At 60.5% G+C, this 12808-nt stretch overlaps 1 protein-coding gene across 7 annotated transcripts in view; it reads right to left on the bottom strand.

Annotated features, from left to right (window-relative positions):
- The window catches only part of macf1a (microtubule actin crosslinking factor 1a), a 122217-nt gene that overhangs the window by 34611 nt on the left and 74798 nt on the right, over positions 1 to 12808 (bottom strand). For all 7 annotated transcript variants that reach the window (XM_088931549.1, XM_088931551.1, XM_088931553.1 and 4 more), the window contains 14 exons: positions 12596 to 12772; positions 12333 to 12456; positions 12048 to 12256; positions 11460 to 11777; positions 11134 to 11300; positions 10323 to 10479; positions 10083 to 10194; positions 9691 to 9753; positions 9117 to 9355; positions 8911 to 9040; positions 8439 to 8638; positions 7851 to 8343; positions 6777 to 7768; positions 6201 to 6701 (listed from right to left, as the gene is read on the bottom strand). In XM_088931549.1, the coding sequence (XP_088787675.1) occupies positions 6201 to 6701; positions 6777 to 7768; positions 7851 to 8343; positions 8439 to 8638; positions 8911 to 9040; positions 9117 to 9355; positions 9691 to 9753; positions 10083 to 10194; positions 10323 to 10479; positions 11134 to 11300; positions 11460 to 11777; positions 12048 to 12256; positions 12333 to 12456; positions 12596 to 12772 (3882 nt within the window). The remainder of the gene's footprint in view (positions 1 to 6200; positions 6702 to 6776; positions 7769 to 7850; positions 8344 to 8438; positions 8639 to 8910; positions 9041 to 9116; positions 9356 to 9690; positions 9754 to 10082; positions 10195 to 10322; positions 10480 to 11133; positions 11301 to 11459; positions 11778 to 12047; positions 12257 to 12332; positions 12457 to 12595; positions 12773 to 12808) is intronic.

Raw genomic sequence — 12808 nt, 5'->3', positions numbered from 1 at the left:
GGCGACCAGTGGTGATCCGAGCCCCGCGTCTTCCCGGAACAACAAAATCCTCTCCAGAACGAGATCGGAACAGAGGGAGGGAGGGCGGCAGCGCAGCCAGAACACAGGCGGACCGATAAAGCCCCGCGTTTCCGAAACCAGAGCCGCGGGACGCGGACACGCACAGCCCCGGAGACCCCTTCCACACAGCACAGCAGCGGAACAAAGAGCCAAACTTTCTCCTGACTCCTGTCTCCCGGGCAGCGATGTCTCACATTCCTCTCCACGGCAACTCGGGCCCGGCGGGGGGGCAGGCTGAGCAGAAATCCCAGCCGGAGAGGACTCAGAGCGGTGTAATCCGAGCCCAGAAACAAAGCGAAGGGAAGAAATCAGGTTTGCTCCGTGGTGCGGCTGGGCTCCTCTCGCACAGCGACAGCAGAGCGCTCTCTCTCCCTCGCTCGGCCTCTGTGCCAGTCTCGCTGTTTGTTTAAAGACCTCTGGCAGAGCTCCGGCTGTGTGAGCCAACGCACACTGGCTCTCTCTCTCCCAGACACACACGCATTCTCCTCTTCCCCGGGGGGGGCAGCTCCCCCTCTCTCTCTCTTTTAAACGGCTCACTTCTTTCACGGCGAGCCGCCGAACTGCGGGCTGTGGGCTGCATGTCAAACAGGCCGAACCCCAGCCCCCCAGCCCACCCCACCCCCGGCCCTCTCCGAGCGCCTCTGCAGCTGTCCCACTGCTCCAGGACAAACTTCTCCTCCCAAACAAAGGGGGTCTGTCTGTGGCCCCGCGCCCCCCTGCAGCAGCCAGGCTCGGACAGACAGACAGAGCCGGGAGCCGAGCGAGCGACACAGTGCGCTTGTGAGCTCTGAGGGGTCACGGCCCGGGGAAGAGCCGGAGCACTGAGCCAGCCGGCCGCGAACTTTTAAATCCTGACTCCGAGTGCAGCGGCGCTAAGGCAAACAAACCCCCGGCCAGCCCCCCCGTGTCTCCGGGTGGTCACGCCTGCCCCACTTCTCACGCGCCCGGTGAACTCTGCAGTGCGGGGGGGCGGGGGAGGGGCTCCAGGGGAGTCCTGCACGCCAACATCCTGTGTCTCTGCTCCTCTCCCAGCTCTGTTTCTGCCTGTCTGCAGACGATGGGGTCCCCTCGTTGCCCGTTCTGGCAGCCCATGACCTCTGAACACAAGTGCCCCAGTCACCACACTCTCCCCAACTGCCCTCTGCACGCCCTTGTCTCCCCCCCTCCCTCCCTCCCTCTCCCTCTGCCCTCTCCCACACACTCGCTCTCGGTATCCAGGCAGCGACAGAACTCTCTCTCTCGCTCCTAGCAGCCGTGTGAGCGTTAACCTCTTCCTGGTCCACCTGCCTGTCCAGCGGCCTGCCCCCCCCCCCCCCACACACACACACACACACACGCGCGCGCGCGCGCGCACGCCGGCCACTCGGCCCCTATGGCCTCGCTCCGCGCTCTCTCTGTGGCACACAGTCGACACAGCGTTGGTAAGCAACAGTTAAAAACTGCAAACGATGAGCTGGCTGTCTCTAAAAATCACACACCCACCTGGTGTGCACCAGACTGACTGCAGCCATCATCTCAATGCAGCAAAAACCATCTCAGTACTTATTATCCATTTCTCCACATTCTTCTGACTTATCAGCCTTAGAAGAGCCCCATCGCCTCCCCTAGTCCAACAAGTGCCTCGGACCCGCCACAATCAGAGCACAGGAAAGGTTACAATCGAGAAGAGAAAGAGGAAAGAAGCCATTTCACCCATCTAGCGACTGATCCAGCGATCACATCCACCTGCTAAACGATGCCACATGGCTGGACAGCGTGTTCCAGACCCTGACCACTCTTTGTGCAAAGATGTGTCTCCGGTTCGCAGTTTCAAATGATCTCCCCTGTAGTTTCCACTTCTACACTTTTTATCCACTGGAATGCCAGATTACACATTCCTGCATGTATCGCAGGTGGCCCTTCTATAAGTAGGTGAGAGCCCTTTGCTCATTCCCACAGGTGTGAGCTGTAAGTAGGTGAGAGCCCTGTGCTCATTCCCACAGGTGTGAGTTGTAAGGAGGTCAGAGCCCTGTGCTCATTCCCACAGTTGTGAGTTGTAAGGAGATCAGAGCCCTGCGCTCATTCCCACAGGTGTGAGTTGTAAGGAGGTCAGAGCCCTGTGCTAATTCCCACAGGTGTGAGCTGTAAGTAGGTGAGAGCCCTGTGCTCATACCCACAGGTGTGAGTTGTAAGGAGTTCAGAGCCCTGTGCTCATTCCCACAGGTGTGAGCTGTAAGTAGGTGAGAGCCCTGTGCTCATACCCACAGGTGTAAGTTGTAAGGAGGTCAGAGCCCTGTGTTCATTCCCACAGGTGTGAGTTGTAAGGAGGTCAGAGCCCTGTGCTCATTCCCACAGGTGTGAGTTGTAAGGAGGTCAGAGCCCTGCGCTCATTCCCACAGGTGTGAGTTGTAAGGAGGTCAGAGCCCTGTGCTCATTCCCACAGGTGTGAGCTGTAAGTAGGTGAGAGCGATGTGCTCATTCCCACAGGTGTGAGCTGTAAGTAGGTGAGACTGTCAGGCTTACTGCATTGTAGGTGAGTCACATTGAAAACAGGCCAGAGGCATTCCAGATAGACTGACTTCAGCACTGATTCGTGTTTCTTTGCTGCATTGAACAGGCTGTGAATGATGCACTGCACTGTATACTGCTGCATTGTCATTACAACACACTGCTGCTTTAAATACTGCAGAGGAAAGCGAGTGAGATAGGGACAGGAAGGGAGGAAGTGGGAGGTGGGAGAGAGGTGGAGAGGAGCTCCTGTGCAGGAATGCTGGACTAATTCAGAACAGCTGAAATGACAGCCCTGCACTGTGACTCAGACAGCTGACACAGGGGCCCACAGGAAGGCTGGAGGGGCTGGACCTTGATCGACACTGTTTTTCACAAAATCTTCTTTGATTCAGAAATTAGTTCATTAAATTAGACTACATCACAGTAAGTGTGTCAGACCACAGAGAGAAACAAAACCAATTAAGATATCAGAGATGCAGGACAACACTGGAAGACGGCAGCCTGATCCACTCCGGGTTTTACAGCGCCCAAATCAGAGCCCCAGTCCGCTACTGTCCGCTCCAGGGTTTACTGCCTACAGAGGGCTGGTACAGGAGGAAGGATATTTCATTCTTGCTGCCTTAGTTTGGGTAACTTTGCATAGGCAAATGTCTGGAACTTAACTGATTTTATTATTGGCTGTTTTAAAGCAATGCTTTATTGCCCAGGGAGGGGAGAGACAAGCCCGTAAATTCCTTTATTCTGGCCCAAGAAAAGTTATTCCCGAGGAAGAACTGAGAGCAGGGGCCTCTCCTCTCCGGACCCCCGCTAGGATCCCCACAGCGAGACCACGATCGCTACCCCAGCGGCATTCCCATCCACGTCCCGGAGAGACAGAGACCTCTCTCCACTGCCCCCTTCACTCCCAGCTCCCTCTTCCTCATTCCCTGCTCCGCTGAAATTCCAGACCCCTGCAGCTGTGGGGAGGGGGCTCGGGAATTCAAGGAGGACACAAGGGAGACGGACAGCTGAGATTCCGGACGCTCCGCGCCTCTGGAATGCTGCCGAGATTGGAATCAGAAGCCCCAGACACGCAGAGAGAGGCCGGGCTGCGGTCTTACTCTGGGAGTGGGGCTGAGCGAAAACGAAGCGCAGGGAGGCAGACAGACCCCCTGCTCGGACGCGGACAGCGACTTCAGACAGCGGGGTCTGCAGTCTGGGGGTGCCAGCAGCGCCGCGCTGCACGACTCCCTCTCTCTCGGGGGTCCCGCCCCGAAGACACGCCCCGCCGGGGTCAGGCAGGGGTCACCACCGCTCTCCCGCCGCGCCTGCTGCTCAGACACCGCAGGCTGACTCACCGAACCGCCTGTCGCGCCGACCAAAACACAGCCATGACATCACCGCTCTGGACAGGCAGTCCTGAATAGGGAAGGGGGCTGCTACTCGCTCCAGTGCTCACAGACATGTCTGGGTTTGAAATTACCTGGACGCCTCTGGTGACAGGCCAGCGAGAGGGGAAGAGCCCACTTTAGCAACCCGGAGTCGAACTCAGGGAAGTATCTCTCTCTTAAAAGAGACTCCACTTTGAATCATTCTAAAAATACTGTGGCAGGCCCCATGTTTCCCCTCTCTCTATACTTCACAGAACATTTGCCTCAGGGATTTGCTTATCAGTCCACACCCAGATAAATATTAAAACAGCACAACAGAGTGTGGTTAAACAGTCCAGGACACTGACACAGCCCAGTCACAGGGCTCTAGACTCTTCTAGTCCCTGTGGAGTCCAGCACACTGACACAGCCCAGTCACAGGGCTCTAGACTCTTCTAGTCCCTGTGGAGTCCAGCACACTGACACAGCCCAGTCACAGGGCTCTAGACTTTTCTAGTCCCTGTGGAGTCCAGCACACTGACACAGCCCAGTCACAGGCTCTAGACTCTTCTAGTCCCTGTGGAGTCCAGCACACTGACACAGCCCAGTCACAGGCTCTAGACTCTTCTAGTCCCTGTGGAGTCCAGCACACTGACACAGCCCAGTCACAGGGCTCTAGACTCTTCTAGTCCCTGTGGAGTCCAGCACACTGACACAGCCCAGTCACAGGGCTCTAGACTTTTCTAGTCCCTGTGGAGTCCAGCACACTGACACAGCCCAGTCACAGGCTCTAGACTCTTCTAGTCCCTGTGGAGTCCAGCACACTGACACAGCCCAGTCACAGGCTCTAGACTCCTCTAGTCCCTGTGGAGTCCAGCACACTGACACAGCCCAGTCACAGGCTCTAGACTCTTCTAGTCCCTGTGGAGTCCAGCACACTGACACAGCCCAGTCGCAGGCTCTAGACTCTTCTAGTCCCTGTGGAGTCCAGCACACTGACACAGCCCAGTCGCAGGCTCTACACTCCTCTAGTCCCTGTGGAGTCCAGCACACTGACACAGCCCAGTCGCAGGCTCTAGACTCTTCTAGTCCCTGTGGAGTCCAGGACACTGACACAGCCCAGTCACAGGCTCTAGACTCTTCTAGTCCCTGTGGAGTCCAGCACACTGACACAGCCCAGTCACAGGGCTCTAGACTCTTCTAGTCCCTGTGGAGTCCAGCACACTGACACAGCCCAGTCACAGGGCTCTAGACTCTTCTAGTCCCTGTGGAGTCCAGCACACTGACACAGCCCAGTCGCAGGCTCTAGACTCTTCTAGTCCCTGTGGAGTCCAGCACACTGACACAGCCCAGTCGCAGGCTCTAGACTCCTCTAGTCCCTGTGGAGTCCAGCACACTGACACAGCCCAGTCACAGGGCTCTAGACTCTTCTAGTGCCTGTGGAGTCCAGCACACTGACACAGCCCAGTCACAGGGCTCTAGACTCTTCTAGTGCCTGTGGAGTCCAGCACACTGACACAGCCCAGTCGCAGGCTCTAGACTCCTCTAGTCCCTGTGGAGTCCAGCACACTGACACAGCCCAGTCACAGGCTCTAGACTCTTCTAGTCTCTGTGGAGTCCAGCACACTGACACAGCCCAGTCACAGGCTCTAGACTCTTCTAGTCCCTGTGGAGTCCAGCACACTGACACAGCCCAGTCACAGGCTCTAGACTCTTCTAGTCCCTGTGGAGTCCAGCACACTGACACAGCCCAGTCGCAGGCTCTAGACTCCTCTAGTCCCTGTGGAGTCCAGCACACTGACACAGCCCAGTCACAGGGCTCTAGACTCTTCTAGTGCCTGTGGAGTCCAGCACACTGACACAGCCCAGTCCCAGGGCTCTAGACTCTTCTAGTGCCTGTGGAGTCCAGCACACTGACACAGCCCAGTCGCAGGCTCTAGACTCCTCTAGTCCCTGTGGAGTCCAGCACACTGACACAGCCCAGTCACAGGCTCTAGACTCCTCTAGTCCCTGTGGAGTCCAGCACACTGACACAGCCAACATAAAAATAAGAAAACCTCATTTGCAATCCCGCCCAGTACAGCTTTTTTAAACCGCAGGTTTGCTGCTCTAACAAACAAGAGACACTGAAGCAATTCCACAACAGCACCCAGACAGATAGAAAACAAACCGTCGGAAACGATCACACAGAAACAGGACTTCAGTGGCCGGTCAGAAGATAAAAGGTTGGTTCAGCTCCTACAGCCCATCGACACAGTCCGGTGTCCTGGAAGCTGTCCCAGCGCGGAGCCGCCCTCCTACCTTGAAGTCGTCCAGCTGCTGCTTGATGAGCTCCACCTCCGCTGCCACGGCGCCCTGCGCGCTCAGGCTGTCCTCTGCGCGGCCCAGCAGCGCGCCCAGCTCCGCCGCCCGGCGGTAGAAGTCGCGCACGCGCTCGGCGGCGGTCTCGATCTGGGCCAGCCGGGCCTGCCCGCGATCCGCCAGCTTCCCCGCCTGCCGGCCCAGCGCCTCCGCCTCCCTCTTGAGCGCCAGCAGGTCGGGCGAGCTGCCCTCGCGCCGCAGCATGTCGGCACACTCGCCGCCGCGGGCCTCCAGCTCCTGCCGCGCCGCCGCCAGCCGCGCCAGGTAGCCGCGCGCGTCCTCCGCCTGCGACTGCAGCGAGTCGGCGTCGCGGCCCACCGGGCCCATGCCGTCCAGCTCGTCGTCCAGGTCAGCCAGGCGGGAGAAGACGTCTCGCACCCGCGCCTGTGCCTCGCCCACGCCCTGCAGCCTCGCCTCCAGAGCCTGGCAGCACTGCTCCACCTGCAGGGAAGGTAGAGGGTCAGAGGTCGCCCGCGCCAGCCCAGAGCCAGACGCCACCCCCGGAGCCAGACTCACCTTCTGCCTGACGTCGGCGAACTCCTGCTCCGTGTCCGCCGCCTGCTGAGCCAGCCGCCGGCCCCCCTCGCTGTCGCCCCCTGCTGCCTCGGGGGCGTCCTGCACCAGCCCCCGCGCCAGGTCCCTGAAGTAAGCCACCTGCGGCCGCAGTGCTTCCAGCGCCGCCTGCTGGCTGCGCAGCCTCTCCAGGCTCTTGCTGCTGCAGGCCTGCGGGCCAAGCGCCTCCTGCACCTCCAGCTGGTGCCTGGCGGTCTCCAGCCTCCTCTCCACGGCCTGCCGGCCCTCCTCGAACTCGCGCAGCCGGCCCGCCAGCTCCTCCAGCTGGGCCAGGCGCGACTGCAGCCTCTCCGCCAGCCCGTCCAGCCGGCGGTTCAGCCCGGCCTTCTCGTCCCGGACCTCTTCCTCCCCGGTGCGGCAGGACTCCAGCAGCAGGTCGGCCGCGGCGTTCAGAGCCTCCAGCAGGGGGCGCCGCCTCTCCACGTCCAGGCTGAGCTGCCGGGCTCTCTGCAGAGCCGCCTCCAAAGCCGCAGGGTCCAGGGAGGGCTGGATCTCGCTCTCCCGCTGCTCGCACGCGGCCACCCACGGGCACAGCTCCTCGCGCTGCTGCTCGTAGCGCTCGGCCCGGCCCAGGCCCTCGCGCAGGCGGTCCTGCCCCTCCAAGGAGGCCCGGCTCAGCTCCTCCCAGTCCTGGCGCAGGGCGGACAGCCGCGACTGCAGTGCGGCCCGCTCCTCGCCGGCGGCGGGCAGGGACACCAGGAGCGACGTGCCCTCCGCCTGGATCAGCTCGTAGGAGCCTCTCTGCTGATTCAGGCCCCTCTGGAAGTCCTCGTGTTGGGCCTGCTGCCGCCGCAGCTCCTCTGCCTGGCAGGCCAGGGGCGGCGCAGCTCCCAGGAGGCGCGAGCGCTCTTCCAGCCAGCCGCACAGCTCCGTGAACATCTGCTGGAACTGCTGGAAGCTGGAGAGGGTGCTCTGGAGCTGGGACAGCCCCTCCGCTGCGACAGAGACGGAGAGCGTTTAGGTGGAAGCATTAGGATTACGAAGGTTCGAGCTGGACTTCCACCGAAAGACACTCACCTGCCCGTTCCTCCAGGCTCCTGAGGGGGGCACTGACGGCCTCCAGTCTCTTCCTGAGCTCCTCTCTCAGGTAGGGCTCCTCCACGATCCCGCTCAGCTCCTGGCACAGCTGCTCGGCCTGCTGCAGCTCCCGGCGCGTCTGCTCCAGCTCCGCGCGGATCTCCCCGGTCTCCTCCAGGCGGCGCCGCAGGGCCTCGGGCCGCGCGCTCAGGGCGGGCTGCGCGTCCAGCCGCTCGCCCAGCGCGGCCACGCTGCCGGCCAGCGAGCGCAGCAGGGCCTGGTACCTCCCGCTGGCGCTGCGCACCTGGCCCACCCGCTCGCAGCGCCGCGCCAGGCGGCTGGTCAGGTCGCCCCACTGCTGCGCGATGCAGCCCAGCTCGGCCCGCACCTCGGGCGCCCCGCCCCGCTCGCCCGGGGGGGACAGGATGGCCGCGGCCGCCTGGGTCAGCTGCTCGAACTGCGGGCGCCGCGTCTCGAACTCCCGCAGCATGAACTGGGCGAGAGGGGAGAGAGGGGAGAGGGGTTGGGCCGGGCGCGCGGGCGCAGGCTCGGCGTGTGCGCGGCGGCGGCGGCGTGGGGCTGCCGTACCTCCGCCTGCTGGCGCTGCGTGTCCAGCATGTTGGGCTCGATGGACAGGGGCCCCAGCACGCTCAGCATCAGCTCCTTCTCGCGCAGCCAGGGCCCCAGCTGCGCCGCCGCCGCTGAGAAGCTGCCCAGCCTGTCAGCCGCGGCCTCCAGCTCCGCCTGCCGCTGCTCCGCCGTGCGATTGGCCCGCTCCCACTGCGCACCTGGGGAGGGGGCGCGGACAGGGTTCAGCGCAGACGCCATGGCAACCGTACAAGTGTTGGGGCTGAGGAAACCATGGCAACAGTACGTTTCGCATGGCAACAGCAGACAGCTCAAATTCTCAGGAACCATGGCAACGTTTGCGAGAGGTGTGGGCTTAGATAACCATGGCGACAGGAAGAGGGAGGGACAGAGAGCTGGCGTCAGCCAGGCTGATCAATAACAATGTCCTACAGCAGGGAGCAGCGGAGACGGTTCTTCCGCGGTGCCTCACCTATGTCCTTCAGCATGTCCCTCCAGCTCTGCGTCTCAGGCGCGTCGGGATTCTCCTCGATCAGCTGCTGCAGGGCCGCCCTCAGCTCCTCCACCTTCCCAGAGCTCTCCGCCAGCTCGGACAGCAGGGCCTGAGGCAGGGAGAGAGCAGCGGTCAGCAGGGCAGCAGAGGGAGGGGCCACACGGAGCCGCTCGCACCCCCCTCACCTTGTTCTCCTCCGCCTGCGCTCGCACGGCCTCCTGCTTGGAGGGAGAGGCCGCCGGCCGCAGGGCCAGGCTCTGCTCCTTGCCGCTCAGCCACTGCGCGAGGCGGCCGGCCTCCAGCTGTGCCCGCTGCCTCTGCTGCAGGGAGGCGGCCTGCCGGCCGTGCCTCTGCCTCAGCTCCTTCCCCAGCGGCTCGTAGCCTCCGTTCACGTCCGCCAGAGAGCACTGGATCTCCGTCAGGTCTGGGCACAGGAGGGGAGGATCAGCTTCATGAATCATGTTCTCAACGTAACAACCGCCTCAGACGCTGACACGCCCTCACACCCGGGCACAGACGCTGACGTGAGGATAACTCTCTCACACACGTCACACATGCTGACACACTGGTGGATGTAAACGAGACAGTTACTGATGCCAACACTGACACTTATACAGTGATATAGAGACCGGCACTAACACTGATACATTAACACCGAGACTGACAGTGGGCTCGGACACACAGTTGGGAGACACAGTGAAGCAAAGCAGCAGAAGAAATTCACTCCACAGAACAGTAATGATGTTCCAGTAACCTCACCTTTACATGTGTGAATGCCATTTACACTGCTGGGACTGCTGGCTCCATTGAGCTGTGGCACACCTGAGAGAGAGAAGCACACTGAGACTGACACACACGCACACGGGTGCACAAACCCACACAGACTGACTGACACACACACACACGGGTGCACACACCCGCACAGACTGACTGACACACACACACGGGTGCACAAACCCCCACAGACTGACGAAATACTGTATATACTCGTGCAATCACTAAGCCAGCCTATCAAGCCCCATTTCTCTTCCTCTGACCCTCTCATATTACTCTCATATTTCTCCTGCTCCCCCCCCTCCAACCCTAATCCCACATCTCTCCCCCTCTCCATCCCTCTCTCTTTCTACTTGTTCTCTCCCCTTATCTCTCACCAGTCTTGCTGTCTGGGGCTGTAATGGAGACGATCAGTGACTCCAGTTCAGTTCCAGTCTGGTTCAGCTCCTGAACCCGAGTCCCCTGGGCCTCCCACTCGCTCAGCAGGTCCTGGAACACACCAGTTACACTCCAGTTACCTCCCAGTGTACACACCAGTTACACTCACGTTAACCTCCAGTGTACACATCAACCCCACACACACACAGTTACAGACGCACACAGTCCTGCACTCTGACCTGCAGCTGTGAGACTCTGGTTTGCAGCTCCTCAGTGCTCAGGCTGGGCTCCACATGAGGCAGCTGCTCTTGCACTCCCTGCAGCCACCGCTGGAGGGCGCCACAGAGAGCCCTGAACTCGCTGAGCTGCTGCCGACAGCCCTGCACCTCGCTGGACCTGCAGAGGCAGGAAGGAGAAAGTGGTGTTTGTCTCCCTCTTGTGGCCAGATAATGCATCAGCATGCGTAGGCTGCAAAGGAACAAGTAAAGGTTTAATCCTTACAAAAAAAACACAACATTTCGGCTATGGAGCCTTCTTCGGGTGAAGGCTCCACAGCCAAAACATTGTGTTTCTTTTCTTCTCTTTTCAGCAGGAATAAACCTATTACTTGTTCCATTGTGAAAAATAATATTTGTCTTAAATGGCATTACCTCCTGAATCCTACACTTGGAATGTCGTGTCGTGCACATAAATATAAACATATCAAACATACTCAAAAGACAAGTTCTTAAATATCAGAACTACATAATAATATGTAACATTAATATAAGAAAAAATTCTTATTAAAAGAAATTACTGGGGCAGTGGTTTATACATGCTGGTCCTGGAGAGCGCCACCTACTGGTCCAGCAACAGCACTCACAGGTCCCAGAGCCCAGTACTGACCCGGCCCAGCACTGCCGAGCCTCTGAGGTCTGAAGATCCGACAAGATCAGGCTGGAACAGCTTCACTACTCGTCTCTTTACTCCAGACCCAGGCAGAACTCTGCAGCACACACATGCCTGCGACGCCCGTGTCAGAGCTCGGTGTGTGCACGCGCCCGCTCTCACCTGGCACTGATGCTGGATTCCAGCCTGGAGAAATCCTCGGACGCCTGCCTGACGGCGTCCTGCAGCAGCTGAGTGTCGGCGAGGACACCTGAGGCGCTCAGCTCCTCCCCCAGCTGGCGCAGGGAGGTCAGCCGGTCTGCTTCCTGGGTCACCTCCGCCCTCACTTCCTGTGTTGGGAGAAGGCGAGACGTCAGTTTCGAACGGGATCTCTGCGTCTTGGTCTCACTTTGACTTCTCCCTCCTTCTCCCCCCTCAGTCCCGCTCCTGTCCTCCTCCCTCTGAGTCTTCGCTCCCTGGTCCTCCCTGTCTTCTCCGCTCCCTCTCACCTCGACGCGCTGTCTGTGCTCCTCGATGTCTCGTTCGGGCTGCCCTCCCAGATTCAGCGAGCGTGCCCGGCTCTGCGTGAACTGCTGCAGCTCCTGGGCCAGCCTCTGGAAGTTCTCCAGCCGGGGCAGGAGGGCCCGGAGCTCCGCCTCCCTCGCTTGCTGCTGCGCCTGAGCCTCCGCATAGCGCTGGCACAGCTCCGACAGCGCCCCCTGCAGCCCGGAGGCCGTGGATGCGTCAGCGGTCTGAAGCAGCTGGGATACAGAGTCGCGAGTGGCGTCCACACTGCCTTGTCTGGAGAGGAGCTCCTGACGCAACCTCTGAGGAGCAGAGAGTGAGTAAGAGAGGGAGAGTGAGAGAGAGAGTGAGGGGGGGGGAGCAGAGAGAGTGTGAGGGGGGGGAGAACAGAGAGAGTGAGAGAGAGAGGGAGAGTGAGAGAGAGAGTGGGGGGGGGGGAGCAGAGAGAGTGAGAGAGAGAGGGAGAGTGAGAGAGTGAGGGGGGGAGCAGAGAGAGTGAGAGAGAAATGATGTGTTAGAAGATGGTGGCCGGTTTGGGTGGAGAACATGATTGTGCTGGCTGGGTCCAGTACCTGATTCTGTGTCAGGGCATCCTGCACAGCCTGCGAAGTGGGCTGGACCCGGTCCAGCCCGGCCCACGACCCAGGCAGCCCCTCCAACCAAGCCAGCAGCCCCTGCAGCCCCTCCTGCACGCTGACCGACTGGGCCAGGGCTGTCTGGAGCTGCTCGGCCCGGGCAGACACAGACAGGGACAGAGCGGAGAAACGAGCCTGCAGAGCGTCTGGGGGGAGAGAGAGAGATCAGCGGCGAGGCCACACACCCTGCCCCAGAGCAACACGGGCTGGCACAGCTCTGACCTGTGGTGCTGGCGACGTCCGCCGCTCTCAGCCTGGGCGTCTCCTGGCTGTCGGTCAGTGCCGTCCCTGCCCCCTTCACTCTGTCCAGCTGCGCTGACCGCTCAGCCAGCTCGTCCTGCAGCAGCTGGCCGAGGGGGAGCAAAGACAGGGGCCGACAGAAAAACAATAAGCAATTGTTAATGACGGGGACGAACTGTCTCCTCCCTCCGTCTCTCTATCCTCCTCCCTCCTCCCACCTCTCTTTTCCCTCCTCCCTCTCCCACCTGCACTGCGGTCAGGGAGTCCTGCAGGGTCTGGGTGTCTGTCAGGTCACTCTGAGCTCTGTCTAGAATCTGGCTCTGCTCCCGTTCTGACAGCCAGCTGGCCAGAGAGTCCGCCTCCTCCTGGTACTGCTGGTACCGGTCTAATACCCAGGCCAGGTGGGTCCCCAGCTCCGAACACTGCGGGGAAAGAGGAGGAGAAGATGGGTACAGTGA

The sequence above is a fragment of the Atractosteus spatula genome, chromosome 14 (genome assembly GCF_055471065.1).
Source record: "Atractosteus spatula isolate fAtrSpa1 chromosome 14, fAtrSpa1.hap1, whole genome shotgun sequence".
Classification (NCBI taxonomy): Eukaryota; Metazoa; Chordata; class Actinopteri; order Semionotiformes; family Lepisosteidae; genus Atractosteus; species Atractosteus spatula.
Note: the sequence above shows the minus strand (reverse complement) of the source record. Positions and strands in the feature narration are given on the sequence as shown.